Genomic DNA, 26,533 nt, shown 5'->3' with positions numbered 1-26,533 from the left:
TATGTTCAGTGTTCAGTGTTCACTGAAGAGGAACAATAATTACATTTAAAGACTAATGATGTTTGATCAAAAATAAAATATAATGGAATTTTGAATAAAATATTTCTTAAATAAAAACAACCACATTAAAACTAGCCTAGATCAGGTATGCTTTAAGTCATAGTCGATGGACTTGACTCAATTCCTGGCCATAGAGTTGTGAATACAAATTAATGTTTTTAATCTGTATTTGAAAACAGGAACACAAAGGTAGTTATGTTAATGTAGTCTATGTCTGTCTCAAATACATTCTACTTTCCTGCCTTATATCATATCATATCATATGTAACATCTTTCATTAAACGTTCTGTACACAGACAATACCTTTAACTTGTGCGCACAATATGACTTTCCCCCTCCAGATGGCACTACAGGTCCATTTAAACTTCTTTCCTTCTAAGATTACTCAACTCAACACCCCTGCTATAGCCTTGTGTGAAGGAAAAGGCATATGGACCTAATTGTGTTGTCTAGCTGTTACAGTGCCTGCATGTCTTTCCCCCCCCACTGGACTGAGCTATCTTCTACCAAAGAGATTGTTGTTGACTTCCCGAGAGGTCACACCCAACACCTGCCACTGACCATCGACGGTGCTGTGGTGGAGAGAGCGAGCAGCACCAAATTCCTGGGGGTGCACATCAGTGAAGACCTCTCCTGGACCACCAACACAGCATCACTGGCGAAGAGAGCTCAGCGCCGCCTGTACTTCCTGCGGAAACTCAGGCGAGCAAGTGCTCCACCAGCCATCATGACCACATTCTACCGAGGCACCATTGAGAGCATCCTCTCCAGCTGTATCGCTGTGTGGGGCGGAAGCTGCACTGAATACAACAGGAAAGCCCTGCAGCGCATAGTGAACACAGCTGGAAGGATTATTGGTGCTTCACTCCCCTCCCTGAAGGACATTTACACCACCCACCTCACCCGCAAGGCGACCAAAATTGTGAGTGATGCAAGTCACCCCGCTCACAATCTGTTTGATCTACTGCCCTCTGGGAAGAGGTACAGAAGCCTGCGCTCCCGCACTACCAGACTCACCAACAGCTTCATACACCAAGCTGTTAGGATGCTGAACTCTCTCCCTCCTCTCCCCCCTCCACCCTCAGCTACATAACATCCTGGACATTGGACCCACAAATGGCCGCCTGCACCACTCCACTTGCACACTTGTACACTTTGCAACTTGTTGTTGTTGTCCTGGAAACACAACACTTCTGCTGCTCTTACATAACTTGCACCACTATGCCACTTTATTTCTTACTTAGGTCAAACAGAACTACCTCAGCCTCTTATTGGCCTGACTTTGCACTAGTATTTTATTTTATTGACTGTCTATGCACAATTTCAACCAAATTTTGCTGCTCTTATTTTTTCATTATATGTGCCCTCTTATTTACTTATTTACTTACTTTTTTGTTTACTTGAATGTTATGTTTGTCTGTGGACTTAAAATTGTTAAAATATGTCTTGTCTCCACCGTGGGATAGTGAGAAACGTAATTTCGATCTCTTTGTATGTCTGGAACATGTGAAGAAATTGACAATAAAGCTGACTTTGACTTTGACTTTGACTTCTTGCCATACCAAACAATTACCATCAAGAATGTTTCCTGGTAATAAAAGTATCCTTCTTCTAACACAAAATGTTGTATATCAACATCAAAGTTGGAGTTAATTACATTAACAATAATAAGATGAGATTAATATTTACATGTTGTAGCTATTTAAACTATTTGTAGCCTACACAAACCGACTGTTGTGCCTACCACACTTTGTGACGTAGGTGGAAAACCGAAGAAGAACAGAAGAATGTCACAATCCGGCCCAGAATCTTTTGATCCTGGCCATATGTTCCGTTGTGTTTCTGTTCCACTGTTATCCACACCGTGTTTTGGCCTGGTCCTGCACTTCCTGGTTTTCTGCTGATCAAGTTTTGTCCTGCACACACCTATCCCCACTCACCCGATCATCCTCACTTTTTTAAACCCTGTCCTGTGTCTCTGTCCTTGCTTGATTCTCATCAGAGTATTTGTAGCCAACCCCTATGTGTTCATGTCCTTGTTTAAAGGGATCAAATTGTCCACTGTTCAAGTTCTGAGCTTTGATCAAGTGCTCATGCCTTGTGTATTTTCTGTTTTTGGATGGATGTTTTTGCCTGAACCTTGGCCTGCCTGAACTACATGTACTGTATGAGTTCAAGTTCCTGTGGCCCAACTATTTGTTTTTTTCTGACTACTGTCCCGTCCCTAGATTATGATATGTTGCCTGCTGTATTCCTATTTAGACTGATTCATTGTCGAATGACCCCTGGACTGGTTTTGACCACTGAGCCTTCCAAACAGGTGAGTTACTTATTCAACTTATTCACTCCTCTCCTGTGTCTGCCCACCGTGACAAAGAAATGCATAAAAGAGAATGTCCTTGGAAAAGAGTGTATGTCTGCATTTATCAACAACATTTATTCATTAAAGAATCTTGAACCAAACATGTATGGAATACAAACTATAGGACCTTAAGTTCAAAGGGAAGGCCAAGTGCAAAGTCTCAACCAGAAGAGTCCTTGTGCATGAATTATAGCAATTGTGTTGCATGTGGGAGAAACTGACCAGCTCCTTGGTCTCTTTGTCTGTCCGTCCATATTTCCTCCTTCACGGCATTCTAGTCAATCAACAATGTTGCTTCAGGAGTACGGGAGAGTGGGATGCATTTGATGATGCAACAGCTTTTTGCCATGGTCATGAGATCAATGACCTTTAATCTCACTATTCAGCTCTGTTCATATTGTCTTCGCCAAGTCTTTACTCCAAGAGAAAGTTGATCTGATGTCCTGCAGTTCATCTGCCCCACCCTCCTCCTTAGTCCGGGCTTGGGACCGGCTAGGCATTGTCTTACCAGGCGGAGTTAAGGGACAAAGTATGATGATTGATGGATGGATGGATGATGCCATTGCAAGCCACAAGCCTTAAAAAGTTACCACTTTTGTTATGTCCTGTCATATGGAGTAAGAAAATATTTGCCCCACCTATTAGGCTATGTTTTGGTTTTTGGTTCGTCATATATGCATTCCACCGAGTCTAATGGAATAGTGGAATTTAGGTGGTTTGATACTGAATTAAAATTCAGGTTACCAACTACAAAGTGTAAAGACAGAGTTAGGAAGGAGGCAGATTAGTGTTTGTCACACCCCGTCTCACCCGCACCTCATGAAGAAGTGGCTCCATGAGTTTATTCTAGAGTCCAGAATAAAGACCTCATTGAGTTCATTTGCTTGGTCCATCAACCAGTTCATCATCTTATGACACCGATGAAGGCATTCTTCTCTGTGGTGAAAGTCCTTCCATACTCCTATCTTCATCTTCTACTCTACAAAAGAGATTGAACATGTCTTGGGAAATATTTCAAGACTCAAAACAAGTATCGTCCACATTCTGAAAATGATTGAATTACTTAACACTCACTACTACATTTCACATTCACTACCCTATCTTCTTATGGGTGGTCTGTATCAAAAGTCTAAAAACATAATGTAGCACTTCAGGTTAATAGCATTGATATTTTGCTCACTGCATCAGGTAATGTGACATGCAAGGTCTATTTTCTAAGTCATTGTGAGCCAGAACATTTTCAAATTAACATCAGATAAATGTTCTTACGGTAGAGATTGGTCCCGGTTGAGCATGTCTGGACATTCACCCGTTTCCTGTACAGGTGGTGTCTGTGGCACAACAAAACAGCATATTAATATCCTTGAAATGCAGACATGCAGTCATTTGAAATACCCACAGAATTCAACCTTACCATCGCAGGTGTGCCACATGGTACTGATTAAAAACAACTTTCACTACATAAAAAATAATGTAAAATAAAATGTCTAGTTCATATGAATCTAAAGCAAACAGTTATTTGTATTTATCTGCCAGTAACTAAGTGTAAGTGTTCTATAAGTGTTCTATAAGTGTTCACTCACTGAAATATGATCGCTACCTTCTATAACTCCCACTCAGCATTGACACATGATGGCCCTCCTCCCTCGTCTGAATCTGTTATGCGGCTTCCTGCGCCTCCCCCTGTGACAACGACGGCTCAGTGGCACTGCACTTGTGGACGCTGATAGTTAATAGGCAAGCTCATAAGAGCGCACGTAAGAGCATGCATAGCCCATTTCCACAAAGGACACACAGTCTGTGTATGTCTTGAGACTGCTGGGTGTACTCGCCATGGCATCAGCAGCAGTGCCGCTTAACCTACTACGCATCTGCGAGCTCCATGTCCAACCTCTCAGGAAAGACAGGTAGACAGTCAGTGCTGGTCAGCACTGGCCTTCTGGCATTCCCCGAACTCATTGGTCACAGGCGTGTCCATGGCGAGGGTGAGCCACAGACAGGCAGTGGTGTGTGGACAAACGCACAGAAGCGTCTCCACATCAATGCCCTGAAACTGTATACAGTACTTTTCACATTGAAACACTTCTGCCAAAAAAGAAAACTATCCGGTTGTCATGTTGTAGTCAAGGCCGACAACATGGCGAAAGTGGCTTATGTCCTGCTAGGGTTGCCTATGCTCACAGCAGCTCGGCGAGGAACATACATCTTCTATCACTCTGTGCAACATATTTGCCTGGTGTTGACCTGCTCTCCAGGGGCCATCCACAGCCCTCAGAGTGGTGCCTACACCCCACAGTTGTGGCAAGCATATGGAAAAGATTCAATATTGCCAAGGTGAACCTCTTTACATCACAAAAGACAACACACTGCAAGCTGCAGTTCTCAGTTCACAACAACTCGCCGCTAGCCTGGGTTTTCCCATGCTGCCTTGCGCGCGATTTAATTCACGCTGCTAGGCAGCCTGGATACCATGGAGCAAATTTTCGCCTCAGTTAGGGGATCAATCACAGAACTGAGGGAGGGCAGCAAGACAATGACGACACACCGAAGGTGTTATGAGCTACGTACAGACGCATTTGATAGACATTCGTAGCGCCCAATAAACGGCTCTGGGCATTCGTAAACCACGTTCCAAATACGAGAAAATGAATGCCTAGTTCACAGACCCCGTCTTATTTGAGATGAGGGTATGACGTCAGCCAGGCTAACTCGCCGCTGGGAATAGATACGATTGCACACACATGGCCGGAAGCTCTGCTACATACATTCCCCCCTCCAGTGCTCATCCAGGCAATCGTCTTTGTTAAGCCTGTGTAACATTGTTGGCTACATAAGTTCGAACCAAGTGCCAGCAACCTACCACTTTTCATTGTCCCTGAATCCTGAGTTGGATGTATGTGCTCGTCAGTATTCTTGTGCAACCTTTCAATCCCGCAGTAAACCACTGGTGTATCACTCAGTGATGATCTCTCTTCTTGTCATCTCACACTTTCCAGAAATGACCAGTTCAGTCAGGAAACTCTGAGTTACTGACACTGAGTGACACTGTTTCTGACACTGACACTGTTAATTAGTATAAGTATAGTATAAATATATATACTCTTTTGATCCCGTGAGGGAAATTTGGAAATTTGGAAATTTATCCCAATCTGTGAATTAGTGAAACACACAGTGAGGTGAAGCACACACTAATCTCGGCGCAGTGAGCTGCCTGCACAGTGAGGGGTTGGGTGCCTTGCTCAAGAGCACTTCAGCCGTTCCTACTAGTCGGGGTTCGAACCGGCAACTCTCCGGTTACATGTCCGAAGCGCTAACCAGTAGGCCATGGCTGGAATAAGTTTACATCAATAAAATGTTCAACTTATTCTGACAGTTTCCTGTCTGATCTCTGCTTATGTTGTGTCATTGACTTCGCTCACTGCCAAAGCGGACGTATTAGAGGACCCAGCTATTGGCTTCATTGCATGTGGACGTGACATTCTCACCCCACTGTTAGCATCCCTACATCACTACGCACTCACTAAGCTCTGCTTTTGCTGTGTTTAATTGCCACAGCGGCATGTTAGAGGACCCCACACACAAGTCCAATTTCATGAGTTTTTGCCCATGGGAACCACATCTAAAAAGGAAGTCTGCAGGAAAATAAACTACTAAAAATAACAATAATCCTTACAGATACAATAGGGCTTTGCAACTCTGGTGCTCGGCCCCTAAATATTGTTTCTGTTATGAGACACATTGTTTTACATCAAAAATTACATTACATATTGAATTTTTAATACTACTTGAAATGTACAGTATGTGTGTTTATATGTTAATATTGAACAAGCATTAAGCTACACATCAAAAAAGTTAATGCAGTTACTCATCAATACTTTATTGCAGTACTAATTTGAGTACTGAAACAAAAGATAAAATTTAACTCACCGTTGACAATCTGGAGCAGACTTGTTGCTGTTCAACTGTTGTTGATCCTACTTTTTGAAATTCCCCCAAAGAAATGTCAGAAAAAATACATCATTTAGAAAAGACATACCCATAATTTCCCATCTATTAAGAGAGGTTTATATATTGATTTTTCAAAATGTCTTCCGCAATAAGGTTAATACACAGGGAAGGGCTATACATGGGAATACATTTCTTTTCTTCATACTTCTTTCACTGATCTGATTCATTGTATTTTTAATTTGATAAATTTTAATGCATAAAACATATACTGTATATTTTATTGAGAAACAAACATACCTGCTGCGTTCCTTGTTTTATCAACTTTCCAAATCCACACTAGAAAAAGGAAAACTGAAAAAACTGTAGGCACAATCAGCCCAACTCTGCTTCTTGGGGGCTTCCTACACTTATTGTCTTTGGTAAGGCTTCCTTTTTCCTCTAGCTCTTCACCATGAACAGCACAGCTACAAGAAAAATAATCACAATCCACAATCTCACACAATATTCCTGACAAGATTAGGAATGACAATAACCTTGGTGAACCCAGATGAACCTTCTAGCAAATTTGCATTTGCTCTGCAGGTCCGTCTGGAAAAGATCCCATTGACGCCCATTTCAAAACCAGCAGTAAAAATTAAACTTAAATTAAATCATTTCAAAATTGCAGCAAACATATTCTGTTTAAATTAAGGTTTTATTCAATTCCAAAGAAAATACATGCCCATATCTGTTTAATAGCCACCAGTGCAGTGTTGAATGCACTACTCTATCAGTTATCATGTAACCCGTCTCATGCTGGGTAAGCAATTGTGAATGGAATCCTTTCCAGACTGAACTGCAGAGCAAATTCAAATTTGCTTCATCATGACGATGGAATTAGTGGAAACTTTGGTGAGTTTATGAAACCACATTTTCCTCCTTCATTCTAAGGGCTCCATAGGAAATGTCCAATTGCCCATACAAATATCTCTCGTAATTTCACATTTCATGACTACTGTAGGTGTAACCCTCATCAAGATTATTTGCCACCATGACTTTTGTTTACACATAAAGTTCCTAGACTTTTTGTGCAGAGGTTTTAAATATTTAAAACCTATAAATATTTGAAATAAAAAAGAAACCATTGTTTAAAATGGTTCTTAAAACATTGCTTTTCGTGCAGAGTAGGTGGAAGTTTTACCAGTCATGCATTGGAGTAAAACATTTATTAACTAGTGACACATATCCACATTTATAAAAATCATTCTCTAAACTGGAAATACTTTTACCTACTTGGTATGTTCTGTGCAGTTTATTCCATATATGGAAAAGTAGCCTTCTCTGCAGCCCTCACACACAGTATCTGTGCTGTCTGTTCCTAGAGGAGACAAACATTTCAGGCAAAATAAGTATTTCCTGGTGCATGTTTGGCTTGGTGTGTCCAGAGACAGTGGGTGTGTCCCAGCATGTAGGCTACAGCCCATTATTACCCAGAGAGAAGAAATACTCTATTCTGATTGAATGGTGGGGTGGCTATTCATTCTGAATATTGGGACACCTATGAAATAGATCTGGTAAAAAAAAGTTTAATCACCGTTCCATATCAATGCTTATGAATGGTAACTATAACCAGTAGGACGACGGTTGAGCCTGGAAGCAAGCTTCGCAACAACTGTAAACAAGCTAATTGTCCAACGAAAGTTGTACAACAAACTGAACTAGTTGGCTTCTTTTTAAACAGAACCACTTGTTTCCTTTGCGTGCTATCCGCTGCACGTTGGGGAGTTCTAAGCCTCTTGCCCTCGTCCATTAATTCCGTATAACAAGACCGGGAGGCGCTTTATCTTGTTAAGGATCTTTGATAATGCTATTTGAACACCTATGAAGTAGATCCATTTTTTGGCCGCATCCCACTTGCATATTAATTCGCCACACATGAAGAAAAAAAAATATTTTTGCCATGACAGGATTTCTGAGACAAAATCCAGGGACATTTTCAGTTGAGATGCGTAAACTTAAACACTGTCTCAGGGGAGTCACTAGATCTAGCTGCACTGGGGCACAATTTTCACACAGTTTACAGTTTAAAAATGGTCCAAAATAGTGTTGGCTACATTTCAGCACTCCATGAAATTATATAGTAGCCTAGTGGTCACCTGAGTTGTTCAGCTAGTTAATCTAAGATAAACTAGTTATCTTGGTCAAAATGGCCATCTAGGCATATATTCCTTTTTCAGGACAGTCTGGGCTATAGCCATATCTGAGAAAGTATGATGTGATAATATTTGTCTTATGTCAGTCTTTATATCAAGACAAAATCATTTGCGTCTCATGATTTTTTCCTTTATATTAATGTCTCGAGGACGCATGCCAGTAGAAATACAGTATATATTCATATTTGTAGGTGGGATTGTCGGGAATCTGGCAGGGGCAGCCGTGGCCTACTGGTTACTGCTTCGGACTTGTAACCGGAGGGTTGCCGGTTCGAACCCCAACCAGTAGGCACAGCTGAATTGCCCTTGAGCAAGGCACCTAACCCCTCACTGCTCCCCGAGGGCCGCTGTTGTTGCAGGCAGCTCACTGCGCCGGGATTAGTGTGTGTTTCACTAATTCACAGATTGGGATAAATGCAGAGACCAAATTTCCCTCACAGGATCAAAGAAGTATATATACGTATATATACTTATACTAATATAAGAACCATGATTGTGGGATAGTCTGGTTAAGCAATTTACAAAAATGTTTGTACTGACATAAATAATTGACATGAGAAAAGGCCTATGTTATAATTTTGGTTCAAAGTTGGAGACCATGAAGAAATTTGTTGCAATTTCAAAACCGGACTACTCAGGAACCGCTTGTTGTAGGCTACCGATGCATGTATTGTGAACAGTTTGTGAGGTATTTCACCGAGAGCAATGGGTGTGCAGAGACGAGTGTAGAATATGAATACATTTTATGTAGGCTAAGTTCATTGTTCATTTTCTCGCGAATCATTTATCACAGCAACTTGGCGAAATTTCATTGTAAATATCATTGGAAAGCTTAGATTCCGGCTGTTCACGTGACATCTGTGTATGATATGTATGCTATCTGTGTGACGAGTACTCCGTGATGGTAGTTTAACCTGGACTTGAGTAGCTGGCACAAGTTTGTGATGAATAGTTTAATAAGTCTGCACTCTATTAAGTATTTTCATTTGCTGCTATTCCAATTAAAATACCAGAAATATGGGCATTCAGAACATCTCTGAGGTCTGAGCTGAGCGCTTGCTTTGGCTGGCTTGAGTATGTGCGTGAAGGGTGCGCAACTACGTTTGGTCAGTGCTCCAATCCAATTTTGGGTCTGCAGTGTTTCCCATACATTGACTAATCTGTGGCGGGGCGCCACAAAATAAAAATCGGCCGCCACAGATGAATATTCTATGTTTAATTTAATTTAAATTAAATATAAGGTCAAATCCATTGCCATTGAGCTGCGCTTTTTACGCACGCAGCCTTTCCTTGCCCCGCCCCGCTCTCTCTCTAGCCCACTGCCCCTCCTCCGCATGTGCATTTAACAAAATATTCACGATTGTTGAAGGATTGTTGTTGCCACATAGAAGCATTGCATAGAAGACGTCTGGCTAAATTGCTATTAAATCCGCTTAGCATCGTGACCATGCTGCGCAAATTTGTTCAAAACTGCTGCATTGAAGTGAACTCTGCTAAGGTCTTATCACAACATACAGTAGTAGGCTACATTGAAGAGACTAAACTAAGTTAAGTTATGAAATCAAGCAGTATCTCAAAGCTAACGTTAGAATACTGTTTGAATGTCGAATTTAGAATGCTTAGCCTACTACAGCTGCTTGTCAATTTCGTTGAAGGGCTCATTTTATTGACTCTGACACTGAATGTTTGCAAAATACCGATGTAAATGGAAAAGTGTTTTCCAAAATTCAAAAGTGCTTGTCCCAAGGAGAAGTACGAACCTTTATTTTAACTATGTAGAAAACGTTATGAATCGCATCCACACATCAGCAGCCTTTCAACTGTGTTACAATTGCAAGGGTTCCCTCAAACGTCTTAAAGTGACAGACACTCAATTAGACCTATACACTACCAAGACGATCTTAATCCCCCCCCCAAAGTCAGCTACCGCCACAAATTGAATCCAATTCTGTGGGAAACACTGGTCTGTCAGTCACCTTTCCGGGGGACGTTTCTGGGGGACATGCTCCAGACATTTCGAGAATAAAGTTGAAATATCATGTTGACTTTAAGCTCGACATTTCATCTTGACATGTCCAGCAGAACTAGTTTGGACAGAGAACGACCTCTCCACATGCAGAAGTTTTCTGATGATACTGCAATTGTGGGGTGTATCAGGGACGAGCAAGAGGAGGAGTACAGGAGCCTGGTGGAGGACTTTGTGCATTGGTGCAAACTCAATCACCTTCAACTCAACACTTCAAAGACTAAGGAGATGGTGGTGGATTTCCGCAGGTCTAAGCCTGCTCTGCTACCAGTCTCCATTGATGGGGTCAATGTGGAGGTGGTAAGCACCTACAAGTATCTGGGTCTCCACCTGGACAATAAACTGGACTAGTCAGCCAACACTGATGCACTCTACAAGAAGGGACAGAGCAGGCTGTACTTCCTGAGGAGGCTGCGGTCCTTCAATGTGTGCAGCAAGCTCCTCAGGATGTTCTACCAGTCTGTTGTGGCCAGCGCCCTCTTCTATGCAGCGGTATGCTGGGGAGGAAGCACAAAGAAGAAGGATGCTGGGCGACTTGACAGGCTGGTAAGGAAGGCTGGCTCTGTAGTGAGCTGAACTGGAGTGCATCACTTCAATATCTGACAAAAGGACCCTAAACAAACTGATCAACATCTTGGACAATGAATGTCATCCACTCTACAGCACTATCAAAAAGCAAAAAAGCTTGATCAGCTGGAGACTTCGCTCACTGCCATGCACAACTGAAAGGCTGAGGAAGTCATTTGTTCCTAGGGCCATTGAACTGTTCAATGCCTCACTAAAGGGAAGAGGAGAGAAAGACTTCTCTGCTTAGTCTGTCTGCCTCTCCACCCTCTTCATGTTTGAGTACTGACTGCCCACTATTGCTTTACTACTGTTTTACTACTGTTTTACTAATGTACACAGCCTAATGTTTTCAGTACTGTTTTACTGCTACACTGTTTTTCATGCTATATTAGCACACATGATCAATGGCTGCGGTCAGGCTTCTGCTACAATACTGAATGAATGAATTGCTATAACCCTATTACCTCAACCTGTTCTTGCACTGACATAGTTTTTTATTTTACCTTGTCTACATTATACTTTACTCTTCTATTTGTCCATATTATTTATGCTGGTCTCTAGACCTTACTCTTGCACTGTTGCACTGTTGGACTAATGTTGGACTACTTTTTGCACCTTCACCATGACACTCACTCTCTTGAGCACCTTGCCATGCACACATAACTAAAGGACTATGGTTGGACTACTTTTTGCACCTTCACCATGACACTCACTCCCTTTAGCACCTTACCAGTCCCGGCCCTGTCACTACAAGCGTCTTATGCTTGATCACCCTCAAGCACATTGGACTTTATAAATTTAATTTATATAGTGTATTTAGTATTTAGTTTTCTTATCTTTCTTATCTTCTACTGTCTTTATTGTACAGTGGAGTTCAGTTATATGTTTATACTTATGTTTACCATTTCTGCTGTAAGTGCATGTTGTGTGTGATGTCTGTATGCTACTGACACCGTTGAATTTCCCCTTGGGGATCAATAAAGTATCTATCTATCTATCTATCTATCAAAGTAGGCTAGGGTAGGCTACAACCAGGATGACAGGACGAGTGCTTCAACAAAGGACAGACATCATTTGAACAAAAACAACCTCTGTTGTTTAGCCAAATACTTTCCTGTTACATTTATTTCATTATTAAAAAGTGTTTTTCATCTAAAGGTTCGACTTCATGCTTATTCAGTAGCCTAGACTATTAAGTGCTCTTCCCTATCCCAGACTTTCACATTGCATGTTTGTTTGTAATGGATACAAAACAGCCTAGGCTATTGCTAAATGTCTATGGAGGAATGAATGAAGCTGTCGTCTTGACCAGGCAACCCCATGAATTCTAAGTAAATGCACACATATCTGGGTTTATTCTATATTTTATGCAGGTGAGACATGGAAAAGCAGTTTTAGGAAGAGTTTTGCCATGTTAAAGCTGCAGTTGGCAAGTCTGACAGATTGAGGGGACTTAGCCAACATTTTTAATGTTTACAACTCTCATGCCCCTCCCCCACTACTACCGAGCATCGAGTTTGTGCTCGTCAGTGCGCACCAGTCTGTGATTGACAGTCAGATCTCACACAGCCCTGCTCTGATTGGACCAGAAGAACCGGGAGCTGTGGATTTTTGCAAAACAAATAACAGGCTCTAGGTGGAGGTAGAAGTGCAGGTTTTTTTTTCTAAAACTGGCTGATGTTGTTCTGTCTTATGTTGTTCTGTCCATTGCTGTCCATTGCTGTTCTATTCTACTGCAGCAATATTGTAGCTTTAACTTACACTCTTATTTAATTACTTCAGGCCAAAAGTATTTAAAGGGGAGATTTCTTGTTAATATGCAATTCAACACCAAGTAAAATCTATAAAATCAAGTTTGCAAGACTTCACATTTCCTCATCAAAGTAACGAATCAGAACAGTCTAGATATTGTTCATATTTCCATTTGTTGCCTCATCCGCATTTAATGAAAACATGGTCATTTTGAGTTTTACAGACAACTCAGTTTTCCAATGAGCAGCAATACTGTGTGTGCTCATGCAGGAGGTCTGCGCATCTGATAACGACAATCTGGAGAGGGCGCTTTTGTCTTCAGCAACAGATTGTATAAGGTTGACAAGAAGTTGCGATATGGTGAGGGACAGGTCGTGTTGCGCTATGAAAGAACATGCGTAGCCTACTTAGCGCAAAAACGATCAGCCATAGATAAACGTACACAAATCATGACGCTAATATGCGAGGTTCTGGTAGGCCTACTGGTTATGGTTTTGTGCTATACATTAATAATAGCAAAGTTTTAAGTTGACTATTTTAATTGCATGGTTATTTTTTGTCAACATACGCTCCTACTGTCGTTAAAAGTGAGGCCTAAGCAGGCTACAAGGCTGTCTGTGCGTCATAAACACGACTGACCCCCTTACTCAACATAAAAAAATTAATGTTGCGAACTGTTAACACGCTCAGTCAAAACCTTCCGTCGCAAATTGTGAAAAACATTGTTGTACATGTCATAACAGACGGGAGGCATAGGCTACGGTTTATATTGCGTCGCTTTACACATAATGTTAGTTGCATTGATTAAAAACTGTAACAATAATAGTACATCGGGTGGCATAGCACGCCAACTGTTCAAGTCATAGGTGACACCCAAAATGAATGACCTCCCCTGACAAGAGTTTGCGATAGTAAGAAATTGTCTACATTGATGCATGGAAAGAACACAGCCTCCGAATTCACACATAGAGCTCACAATAGCATAGGCCTATCCAAAAAAAAAAAAACGGATTGGGCAACCTCATCAGCTGTCTCAATTGTGTCACTATAATCCAACTTTTAGACCGTCCTCCAGCCGTGTTCTTTTTTTTTTAAGCAACCGCCCCAGGCCAATTAAATGAGACAAGCGTGTACAACATAAACAAAGCGAAACTCATGGCTGACGTATCTTCTTGAAAGTTCTCAAGAACACTATTAGGTCTTTAAACATTTACCATCACACACATTCATTCATCGGACCTAATATTTGTAGTTGCCTTAAAAAAAGTAAAAGAAAAGGTGATAGACCCCCCCCCCCCCCTATTTTTTTTCTCGCCGGATCTGCATCGATCTCAAATATGACATTTCTAAAATCAAATTGACGGAAATCCGTCGTACGACGGAGAACTTTAATCCTTGTGATTTACGCTACGTGAGGATATTAGACTAAATCTACTGATCATTTGAAAAATTAAGACCTCCGTGAAAAAATTCCAGACTTTGAGGTGAAATTCAATACTTTTTAAGGCCTTAATTTAGGAAAATTAATTTAATACTTTTTAATACTTTTAAGACTCCGCGGGTACCCTGCTAGAGGCATTTTTAGTGAAAGTTGGGAACAGGACTTTTTAACATAATTAAGGTGTGTGAATCCAACTAGCCCTGTTCCCAAGCTGAATTTTGAGTTTATGACCATCTAATTAGCATAAACAAAATGGTTGCCAAAATGGCGATTTTGGGCACTTTCATTGGGCGGATGTCATTATACCATGTAAATTAATTCATATTGTTCACAGAAATCTCCCTTGGCCAATAGATCAAGGATACAGGCTGTGAAAAAAAAAAATCTAGTATTATGCCTATGTTAATTACCTGAAAAAACATTTGAAAAATTTAATTGTTAAAATGTTATAACTGAGCAGGTATACGGTATTTGACGAATGAGACATGTTTTTTGAGGGTCAAGAAAGATGTGTAGTGATGAAATGTAAAGTTTAAAATTGTGGCCTACTGGTTAGGTCTTCGGGCTTGAAACCAAAGGGTTGCCGGTTCGATCCCCGACCAGTAGGAAATATGTGGGTGGTGGAAAGGTTGAGCACTAGTCTTCCATGCCCACATCCACGGCTGAAGTGCCCTTGAGCAAGGCACCTAACCCCTCACTGCTTTCCGGGCATCACTGTAGCAAGGCAGCTCACTGCTCCAGGTTAATGTGTGCTTCAATGTGTGACCTGTGTGTTCACTAATTCACGGATGGGATACATGCAGAGACAAATTCCTTGTATACTGTGAAAAAGGAGTCCTCTCCTTTTCCCCTAGTACAAACATTTGAAAAACTGCCTTGTGCCACACCTGCATGGACTGCAGCCAAACACACTCACCTGCACTCAGTTTGTTTTATTGCTGTTTATGTCTTGTGTATGTAGGTGTATGTATGTCTTTATACTGGGAGATTTTAACTGTGATTGGGTTAATGGTACAGACCACCACCACCCCCGCATTCCCTATAATGGTTTAGCCCAGACCTAATTGGGTAATTGCCTAGCCTATTTAAAGGAGAATTTCGGTGTGATATTGACCTAAAGTGTATTGAAACATGATACCGAGTGTGAACGTATGTCTCATAGCCCATCTCGGCTTGTCCCCTGCACTCCAAAATCTGGCGCTAGTTAGCCGATGCTACCAACAGCTTTTTCAATAGTGGTGCTTCGGCATCGGGCTAGCCATGCAAATAAATCACTGTTTTACACCCATTTACGAGGCTCAATGTATCCACTGTATCCTTCCAGTAGCAGCAACTGGAATCCATGCATTTCCACTGAATTATTTTTGGAATCTGATCCCTTATCATACCTGTTCATTCTTACTCGTCGCTCGACTAAATTCAAGATGGCTGCAAACGCTAAACTTCGTGAAGATACTGTCTGTATAAATCGTCTTGTAAGTAAACTACCAGTGCTTTTTCAAAGTTCTCAATGTCTCGTTTTAAATGTCAGGGCCCTCGGATGTCTACCAATGAAGTGTGGAGATACATTGAGCCTCGTAAATGGGTGTAAAACAGTGATTTATTTGCATGGCTAGCCCGATGCCGAAGCACCACTATTGAAAAAGCTGTTGGTAGCATCGGCTAACTAGCGCCAGATTTTGGAGTGCAGGGGACAAGCCGAGATGGGCTATGAGACATACGTTCACACTCGGTATCATGTTTCAATACACTAGGTCAATAACACACCGGAATTCTCCTTTAAAGGCAGGCTTATTTCACATGGGAGAGAGACCTAATAGACTGGAGACGCAGGAGAAACAGGAGGACACATGGGAGTGCCAGAGATCCAGGGCCAGGGAAGTTAAATGTTTGTTTGTTTTCATGTAAAGTTAACCCTTGCTTGTTGTGAGGCAAGGGGAGAGTAGGTCCAAAGTTGCAAGGTCGCCTTGCTTGGACAGGGAGCCTAGAAAAGTTAGGTTCCTGGTGCCTAGTTTAATGGCACGGTACATGTTTGTTTGTCTACTGAAGATCCCCGGATTTCATGTTTGGACTCTAAATTGTGCTTCCTGGATCTGCCTGCTTGTCTATGGACTAAATAAATTATATTTTTGTATGGAACTGCTGTCTCCTGCCTTCCCTCGACACCACCTAATCCAGTGGCGCACCTCCCTAAACGTGGGGTGGTCGCCTCGGTCCCTCACATATACCCAAGTATTCTTGGCCATAAAACCTGATTTACATTACATTTTACATAATTGAAGCGAATTAGGTTGGTAATGTATGTAGTCTCGGATTAAGTTACACAGGCCTTTACCAATTTCCCAACACTTTACGGTAAGGGTACATGAAGTAATTCATGATTTATGTATTACTTCATTCATTAATATCTAATTAATCATCAGGAATTTACTGAGTCCATAGTTTGTCATTTGTGACCTCATACATGAACACATTACTAAAGTATTAGGTACGATGGGCACATCATTATGAATTATGATGTATTAAGTATGATCATGACTTTATTTTTCTGCCAAAAATGAGGTCATCACTGCTCAAATGCTCATAACTTTGGAGTTCTCTAAAAACATGTCATTATTCACTACTTTAGTTGAGGGGCCACAGACATGATGAATGCATGAGCAATTATCCTAAAATTCATGTAATCATGATGATCATGCTTAAGAAATCTTAAATCACAAATATAGCTGCAAGCAGCAATGAGGGGGCCAAGCAGCCAGTTCAGCAGGCCAGATTTGCCATGTAAGTCAATGCCGTTGCATCAGACATATAGTCTTAAGCAGTCACAGCATGTTCCATGCCATTACAACCCAAGATTGGCTGAGTTACAAGGTCAAGTTTCACATCAAAACATAACTGATTTTATGGGGCTGAACCAGGGCTGAGTGTCGTCGCCCCTCACCCAGCCAACCCACCGCCGCAATCGCCCCTGCCCGTCCCACCCTGCCCCACCCTTGCACCCACGCATTAGAATGAACTGGATGGAACTTGCTGTCATCAGTTTCACATCAAAAATAAAAGATCGACTGAGATATGATCACTCTTGCTGTGATTTAAACATAGAGGTCAAAATTGACGTCATAGGGTGTGTTGAACTCTGCTTGGCCCAAGGATTCCAATGATGCCTCATTTTGACATTCGGGTCAACAGGTCAAAAGTTTCGTCCGTGAACACACGCCAACTTTGGCCTGTTGGTGGCGCTAGAGTGCTTGAGGTGCCGTCATGAAACTTGGTGAAATAAATTATTGGACTGTCCCCAAACAGTGTGCAAAATTGTATAACTTTTTACCAGACTGTTCTATGGGCTGCCATTGACTTCCATTGTAGAATAATGCACATCAGGAACTACTGGCCAAAATGCATTTTTGCCAATTACAGAGCCCCCTGGAGGTCAAAGGTCACCAAATTTCTTGAGCGTCCTCCCGATGGGGTCTGAGGTACATGTACTAAGTTTGGTTTTGATACATGAAAACGTTGCTGAGATATAAGCTCACTTCCTGTTTGGCGGCTTCGCCGCGAATTTCGATAGGCTGTTACAGACCAATGCTTTTGTCAATTGTTCCAGAAAGCAATGCACTCATCAGGCATGGTCTGAAGATGGTCTCTGACAATTTTGGTGAGGATACGCTGAAATTTGTGACCTGCGAAAACTTGTACGTGTTTTTGATTAAATCCAATATGGCGGCCGAATCAATTACGATTACATCACAAATTGGCTTGGGTCGGCCTAAGAACCTCCAACAGTACTACCAGACACCACTAGTGTGTTTTAATTCTAAGCACAACTGCTGCTACAGGCCAAAAGGCATGTTTCTTAATTACAGCGCCCCCTAGAGGTCAAAGGTCACCAGATTTCTTGAGCGTCCCCCTGATTGGGTCCTGAGTCCATGGACTAAGTTTGGTTATGATAGATCAATGGGTTGCTGAAATATGAGCTCACTTCCTGTTTGGCGGCTTCGCCGCAAATTTCGATTGGCTGTTACGCGCGAACGGTTATATTTCTGAAGACAAAAAGCAATGCCTTAATGAGGCATGGTCTGTAGATGATATCTGTGAAGTTTGGTGTCGATCGGACAAAATTTGTGACCTCTGATACGTTTTAAGTGATTTTGATGAAATCCAAAATGGCGGAAAATCCATCATGGCGGAAAATGACGTCATAGGGTGCGTTGAACTCGGCTTAGTCCAAGGATTCCAAGAATAACTCATTTTTCAAAATCGAGCCAACGGGTCAGAAGTTACGTGCGTGAATGCATGTCCAACTTTGGCCTGTTGGTGGCGCTAGAGCGCTCGGGGTGCGGACATGAAACTTGGTGAAATTAATCATGGGGCACTGCCTAATTAGTGTGCCAAATTTCACAACTTTTCACCAGACGGTTCTATGGGCTGCCATAGACTTCAATGGCAGAGGAAAGAGTGTGTAATAATAATAATAGGAAAAGCTAGAAACACAATGGGTGCCTTCGCAGCTTCGCTGCTTGGCCCCCAATGATATACCCATCACACCTAATGCTTTAGTTGATGTGTTGTTCATACATGAGTTCATCATGAATGAGAGTATATGAATTCATGTCAATTCCTGATGATTAATAGGATATAAAGGAAGTAATGCATAAATCATGAATTAATTCATGCATGAATTCATGATAATTCATGTACCTTTACTATAAAGTGTTACCCATATTTCTTCATAACCTTTGTGTTAGTAAAATGATTGAATGTCCTATGAATTAATAGCTAGATTAATAACTTTATAACTAGTGCAAGTTCAAGTTCAAGTTACTTTATTTGTACCCAGAGGTAGATTTTGTTTGCAGTATACAGTGCTTCAAGAGAATTTGCCAGAACAGGAGCACAGAGGATGCCATCTTTACGGCAATTCACTCTGCCCATTCCCTCCTTGACAATAGCAACACCTATGTGAGAATGCTGTTCATTGACTTCAGTTCAGCATTCAACACCATTATCCCCTCCAAACTGATCACCAAACTCAGTGAACTGGACATCAATACCTCCCTCTGAAACTAGATTCTGGGCTTCCTAACCAACAGACCGCAGTCTGTTAGATCAGATAACCTCACCCACTCAACCCTTACCCTGAACACCGGCGTGTGCTGAGCCCTTCTCTACTCCCTCTTCACCTACGACTGCATACCTGTACATGGCTCTAACACCATTGTCAAGTTTGCAGACAACACTACGGTGATTGCGCTCATCAGCAACAATAATGAGACAGCCTGCAGGGAGGAGGTCCAGCACCTAACATCGCGGAGCACCGACAACAACCTGGCTCTCAACACCAAGAGGACCAAAGACCTCACTGTGGACTTCAGGAAGTCAAAAGCTAGCACACAAAGCCCCATCCTCATCAACAGGACTGAGGTGGAGCATGTCACCAGTTAATGTTTCTGGGTGTCCACATCTCTGTGGACCTCTCTTGGACCCTCAACACCTCTACCTTGATCAAGAAGGCTCACCAGCATCTCTTCTTCCTGAAGAGACTAAAGAACACAACCTCTCTCCTCAGATCCTGGTGAACTTCTAAACCTCTACCGCTGCACCATTGAGAGCATCCTCACCAACTGTCACAGTATGGTGGCAACTGCTCTGCCTCCGACTGGAAAGCACGGCAGAGGATGGTGAAAACTGCTCAACGCATCACTGGTTCCTCACACCCCTCCATCAACGCCACCCCCCCGCCGGGGCCTCCTTGCCTGTGCCTGTTGAGGTGTCCATGTCGATGGCAACCTTCACAGGGACAACAAGGAGGCGAACATTTTGCCCCTATCCCACCCATAGTATTCTATTTATATTTATAAATGTACACACTTTATTACACTTAAACATAGCGATATTCTACTGATATTTATACTGTTCATACTGAACATACACTTATATATTTTCAGTACTCTGCACAATGACAATGAAGTTGAATCTAAGATAATCTAATCAAATGAAACATGTGACTGCTGGCCATCTTTCCCATTTGGAATCAAGGATATGATGCTAGCTTGTTAGTTAACGGTTGTTCGTGATTAGTTCAAAGGAACTCCAATGATTTTAAACTCCAAACATGTGTCTCCCCACCACATAGAAGATGTTTACCAATGAAGTCAGGCCACACTCTTTGCCAAAGAGGACCGTAAACATAGTCAAGAGTATAATAAGGTGATAATAAGGTTAATTAGCATAATAATAGTTTTTTTGCATTTTTATATTTTTCATAGCCTTTACTTTTTATTTATTGCCCACGGGAGATTTCTGAGATGCACAGATGTGAACAATATTAATTTATTTACATGGTATAATGATGCCCGTCCGAAGAAAGTGCCCAAAATCGCCATTTTGGCAGCCATTTTGTTTATGCTAATTAGATGGTCAAAAACTCAAAATTCTGCTTGGGAACAGGGCTAGTTGGATTCAGCACATGTTAATTATGATAAAAAGTCCTGTTCCCAACTTTTACTAAGAAATGCCTCTAGACCCATATACAAGGACTTTTTCTTGGAATAGCACTTGTCTATTCCCATGCATTGAGTGCCAAAAACGTAATATTACGTTTTTAGCTTTTTTTTAAAAAATTACGAAACTAGACACTCTAACACACCTTATATGTGATTTTGGGAACTCTGTGATGAATGGAAATGAAATATATGACGATCGAAAACTCATGAAAATGCACAATCTGGACATTTTATCATAACTCGGTTGCCGCTTTGGGTCAAATCAGTGACGCATGCACGTCAGGTCAGAACCAGGCCATTTTCGTGGGTCTATCACTAGGTGGCAGTCTCGCCAGGTCTCGCTGATCACTTCCCGGAAAGTTTACACAAGTAAGTAACAGGCAACACTTCATATTTCATGAAAGACGTTATACAGGGCTCCAGACTAACTTTTTGCACTGGTTGCACTGGTGCGCCTAACTTTTTTTCTTAGGTGCACCAGCACAAAAGTTAGGTGCACCCAAATTTTCAACCACATCGCATTTAACACCGCAGCAGGTTCACTTTTTTTCCCTTAATTACTGTCCTATATAGGTTGTCCTATGACTTATGATTTACAATTCTACAAGAAAAGTAACTTAATGAAGTGTTGGTGCTTTAAGTGCTTCACTGAGCTGAAATTTAAACTTAAAACATCTCAAGATGTATTAAATAAAAATAACAGTGAGTAAATTAACAGTGCACGTCTTTTAAGGGCTTCAAACTGCACATATCATGGCTCAATGTTTTACATACTATCCTTCATGATCTTTAGGCCTTGGCTAAACCAGCTCGCCATGCTAGCATCTTCCATAGAAATGTATTTGAGCACAATTTAAAGAGATGTTCCAAGTAGCCTGGGGGATTTTTATGTGATTTTGCAATGATGATTGCAATAATCATTTGTCAGCCCCACAATGCAATTTACTTTTTAATTTTAGTATTTTTAAATTTTCAATAAGAACATGGTTAATGCAGTAACGAAATGGTAGGCCTATTATTATAGGCTATTGCAATGACTTACCATGCTCGATCTAAATGTGTCCATTCAATTCACCGTACACAATGACCACTGTATACATGCAGGGAATATTCGGGCTTTAAATGTAGCAGCGATATTCGGTTTGCGCCAAATACCGGATTAAATTGATTGATGCCATCAGAATGAGTTTACACAACTCGCGCGCAAAACGAATATTGCTGTTGAAAACCGGGTTACTCCCTGCATGTAACTGCGGTCAATGACGCACTCCTTTTCGGCGATATCTGTATCTCTGTCATTCGGTCGTTGTATGCATTGTTCGCAATTTTAAGACGTCTTTTCATCTGTAATGACTCTTATAAATTTGGCGCAAGTGGCATTCCTGTACGTCGGGTTTAGCCTACGTTCAAACTATTTTATGGTGAATAATTATTTCGGACTGAACTTGGTGAAGGGAAGTTTCACTAGGCCTATTGTAGGCAACGATAAACTTGATCATCATCTCGGGCTCGTCCGATCGGTTTGCTGCTGCCAGCCGCTGAAAGGCAGTGGGGAGAGGGGACATTTATCTCGGCCTATGTGACCACACTGTAATGCAACTACATCCACTCTGTTTATCTGACGGGTCTCCGACCTCCCTCGCTCTCTCTCTCTCTGCAGCACACGCATTTTCAAATTTACTCACAGGCACTGGGCCACGGCCAATCAGAGGGGAGGTCCCGCCCTTCACTATCTGTGATTTGTTTAAACCACGATATTGGCCAAATATGTGTCTGTTATTGAACTAAAGTTTCAATGCGGACACTTTTTCCTCTCTCGAATAGAGCGCACCGGTGCGACCTCCGGTTTTTTTTAGTCGCACTTTTGAAAAATTAGGTCGTATATGCGACCAAATTGGTCGCACTCTGGAGCCCTGTTATATCTCCATTTCTAGAAAAAAACAGCGATTTTGATGAAACTTAGCCACTGTTTAGCTTAGGATTTCTCAGGAACAGAGGCGTGTAGAAATACACGGTTTGCACCCACCGAGAGCTTAAAGTCTCACCTTTTAAACGAGCCATTGTATGTGTTCATAGCTATAACACAGAATATGCTGTGGCTGTACAAAAATCATCAACAATGGTCTAGATTGCTGGCACTCTAGGACAAAGCTCCCAAAAACAGCTTGGCATTCAATGAGTCTACATGTTGACTTTAATATCGTCATGGCAAAAATATATTTTTTTTCCTTTGCCTCAGATGAGCACAAAGGTCATAGTGCAATGTGGTGCTGAAAAGGGTTCTGCTCACAGTTAAAAATGTGATCCCTAGTCCTTCAAGTTAACAGCCTACTCATAAAGAATACCTGCTAATGCCATGTACTTGGTAATATATAAGTATAAATAATATGGTCATGTATAGAATAATGTGATTTAATCTGGCATCAATACGGCATTGCATGCGAGAAAAATGCACACATTTTAAATGAGATCCACACGTTCAGAATCTATCTTTTGTATTCCCCATTTGCCACTTCAGTCATCAATGGTAAGACAAATATTATGTGTATTATTATGTGTAATATGTTATTGTTAAAAATGTTTTAAAAAGTTTACTATCAGAATATGTTTCCAATAACCATTCAAACCCTGTAGTGTCACAATTGACTTCATTACCTGGACTTTTAACACCTTGACCTGGAGAACACACTGAATGTTTCACTCCAAATGTGCACTCATTGTCCTCTGTGTAACTCTCACAGTAATATCCATAACGCACGGCACACACAGCATCAGTAAATGTTGTGCACTTCTGCAGTATATACAAACCTTGATCTGAAAATAACCAGAAAATACTTCATTAAAATATCCAACACAAACATTACTTACCACACATTGAACATATGTTAAATATGCTATTAAGTAGGCTACTTACTCATGTCACAGGTTTTGCACTTAAAGCATTTATTTAAGCCATTAGGCTCACTCATGTATGTGTCTCCAACACAAGGTATGCATGTGGTACTGGACATCTCTGTGCAATCTCTATGAACCACATATCCTTAAAGAATCAAAACAAAGGGTTGTTGCAGGCTATCATTAGTTCCTACAAACATGTGTGGCAGAGAGTTGTGGCACAACTTTTGACAGATGAGTCACGTATAAGAAATTATGTTGCCTAGCATTTTCAATTCTACACAACTCCAGAAAAGCCATATTTAGACATAGTTTATTGTTATTTTACATTTTACAGTTAAACTCAAAATGATTAATTGATGGACAATTGGGATTATTATCCATCTTATTTGGCCAATATGCGTCCTCTTGCAGGAAATGACAGGCACGCCCATGTAAAGAGAGAGGGGAAAAAGATGCACTGTACTGACAGAAGTGTAGGGTCGTACTGATAAGGCTTAACTGCGCCAGTTTGCTTTTCATGGACCGGATGAGGAGAGTGGTCAGACTACACCCACACACACTGCATGAGAGTGCTGTGGTTTATAAAAGAGAGACAAAGTCATACAAAGGTATTTGGTAAGTAAGGATCCGAAAAAACATACTAGCCTACAAACCTTTTCCACACATTGGGCAACATTCACCGTCTTTATTCTTGTACTCCGCATGTCCACATTTACTCTCAGCGGCACAAACTCCTAAAATGGCTGAAAGAGGATATCAGAAAACGAGCAGCACGGGCAACCATATTTGTTCTCTGTTGTTACTGAGATCCAGACAGTAGGTTAAGTTGTAGGCTAGCCTAGCCTTGTCTACAGTGTTTCAAGTTAACTTCCCATAGGCTGTAGCCTACATGATCGTATTACATAGGTTAGACTATTCAATAACAGGAAAGAAGACAGAGTGAACAAAACTATTTCGTTTACTAAACAGAGCCCATGGCGGACGTCTGTCTCTCCATTTTCGGTATTTGACGCGCATTTATTTTCGACTATCACGTCATTTGGGCCACTTACCTATCAGAAACCCAATTATCAGGAGGTCCATATCATTTTGCTTGGATAACCCCCATACGGTCAGAATTTCTGGACGGTAAAATTACTCGGTACGTGGCAACTTCCAAATACATTTCGTTCCACCTTAAAAAACAGCCTTAACAGAGTGGCACTGACTGAACTCTCTGAACATTCACTTCCGGTGTTGCACCAAATTCTGTGACCTGTCGAATTTTGTGACTCTAGAGGGCGCTGTTTTATTGGAGTCTATGAATGTACTGAGCTGTACTGACACACTGACATTTCTGGCACATAACTGGCAATTCTGTTATGTGTATAATTCTTCTAATAAACTTTGTACATTTTTGAAACATGGAACATTGACTGGGTGTGGGTGTATTATTCTAGAGTAGAGCTAAAGCCTACCCGTCACCACTCCTGTGAACAGATGGACTTCAGCAGGACAGGTCACATATTTTGATAGGCTACTGTCAAATTATGTCACTGTAACTGCAGAAAAAATGCTGTGGAGGTCACTAACTGCCTCCTTAAGTTTGTATATCAGTTTGAGGTGCCAAAAAGTATATTAACAGACAATGACCATAGATATATACACTAGATGTCGCCTTGACTACTGCTGTTCATTGGAACGAATGCGTCAATCGAGACGCCATCTTGCTTCAGTGATCCACTCCTCTATAATGCATTAGCGTCAATCTGGGCAAAGATCTAGCGAAAATAAAATCACTATAAATCGTCGAAATCTCAAGCAATTATCTAGTTTTTTGGGTTGTTCCAACTGACAGGCATGTTTTTATGGTTGAGTCTAGAGAAAACTAAGCTTAAGACGATAATAAAGATACATTTTACCCGTCTAGCCCCATAGACTCCTATTCATTCTGCACTAGCTAGCGGCGGCCCCTAGAGGAACAATGAGTAAACTGCAACCAGGTTCGATACAATGAAAGTAAACAGGCTCTGCTCTGGTTGAGGCCACATACCCCTCGTCTCGTTTACTCATGTAAGTTGTAATCTCACCAGAAGTTGCTGTAGATCTGTAGAACATTTACCTCTGCTACTACATAGGCTACGCCAGTCGTTAACTTTTATAATCATGGGTCAGTGCCATGGGCAAACGAGATGTAGCTGAATTCATAAATGACAAAGCCATGAGAAAGGTGATTTTCTTACGTTTCAACAACAAAGAAGCCGATCTGCCATCATTGTGAGAAGTTCCCAAATGTGTCGCTAATCGCTAAAAAGGTTTTCTATCGCTGGGGATGGCCAAACGTCGCTAAATAGGTAACGCTGACAATACAGGAGAACTAGTTTAGCGCTTCAGATCCCTGTACAAAGATGGCGGCGGTGTTGACGCATGCTGAGAAGCAGAAGGCGACATCTAGTGTATATATCTATGGACAATGACAAGGAGTTTGTCAATAATGTAAAATAAAGTGTTTGCTGATGTCAATGACAATGTACAATATCAGTCTATTTCTGCAGAGTTATAGTGGGGTAACATAATTTGACAGTAGGCCTATCAACATATGTGACCTGTCCTGCTGAAGTCCACCTCTTCGCTGGAGTTAGCTCTACTCTATAGAGATAGTATAGAGAGGTAGATACACAGGCAGGCCTGTGGAGTAATACACCCACACCCAGACAATGTTCCATGTTTCAAAAATGTACAAAGTTTATTAGATGAATTATACACATAACAGAATTGCCTCATCAGTGTGTCAGTACAGCTCAG

The 26,533-nt window shown here is 41.4% G+C and overlaps 1 protein-coding gene across 6 annotated transcripts; it reads right to left on the bottom strand.

Annotated features, from left to right (window-relative positions):
• Positions 1-2,470: 2,470 nt before the first annotated feature.
• On the bottom strand, positions 2,471-25,051 carry LOC143115450 (tumor necrosis factor receptor superfamily member 14-like). 6 transcript variants are annotated; one of them, XR_012985098.1, is made up of 10 exons: positions 24,802-25,048; positions 24,403-24,492; positions 23,766-23,891; positions 23,507-23,665; positions 7,643-7,727; positions 6,668-6,834; positions 6,350-6,399; positions 3,692-3,753; positions 3,239-3,401; positions 2,471-3,027 (listed from the first exon to the last, which is right to left on the bottom strand). XR_012985098.1 is itself a non-coding variant. In XM_076277505.1 (9 exons), exons 1-9 carry the CDS (start codon positions 24,830-24,832, stop codon positions 3,390-3,392), a joined length of 777 nt encoding a protein of 258 aa, XP_076133620.1. In that variant the 5' UTR covers positions 24,833-25,049; the 3' UTR covers positions 2,471-3,389. The 6 variants fall into 6 exon arrangements, 4 of the variants coding, with proteins under 4 accessions (XP_076133620.1, XP_076133618.1, XP_076133619.1 ...); XR_012985099.1 differs by having other exon boundaries at positions 2,471-2,999; XM_076277505.1 differs by having other exon boundaries at positions 2,471-3,396; positions 24,802-25,049.
• Between the last annotated feature and the right edge of the window lie 1,482 nt (positions 25,052-26,533).

The sequence above is a fragment of the Alosa pseudoharengus genome, unplaced genomic scaffold (genome assembly GCF_046254945.1).
Source record: "Alosa pseudoharengus isolate Yale_2024_CS ecotype anadromous, Long Island Sound unplaced genomic scaffold, YU_APseudo_1.1 YU_APseudo_1.1_scf_9, whole genome shotgun sequence".
NCBI lineage: Eukaryota > Metazoa > Chordata > Actinopteri > Clupeiformes > Clupeidae > Alosa > Alosa pseudoharengus.
The sequence above is the reverse complement of the archived record's forward strand: the minus strand, read 5'-3'. Positions and strand labels throughout refer to the sequence as shown.

Bases quoted from the DNA above. Each gene is read 5' to 3' on its own strand.
- LOC143115450 (XM_076277503.1), bottom strand. From the start codon at position 24,832: ATGGACCTCCTGATAATTGGGTTTCTGATAG. The intron at 6,400-6,667 runs GTATGTTTGTTT...AATTTCAAAAAG, and splicing joins TAAAACAAGGAACGCAGCAG to TAGGATCAACAACAGTTGAA. The intron at 3,754-6,349 runs GTGAGTTAAATT...GTTGTGCCACAG, and splicing joins TCTGCTCCAGATTGTCAACG to ACACCACCTGTACAGGAAAC.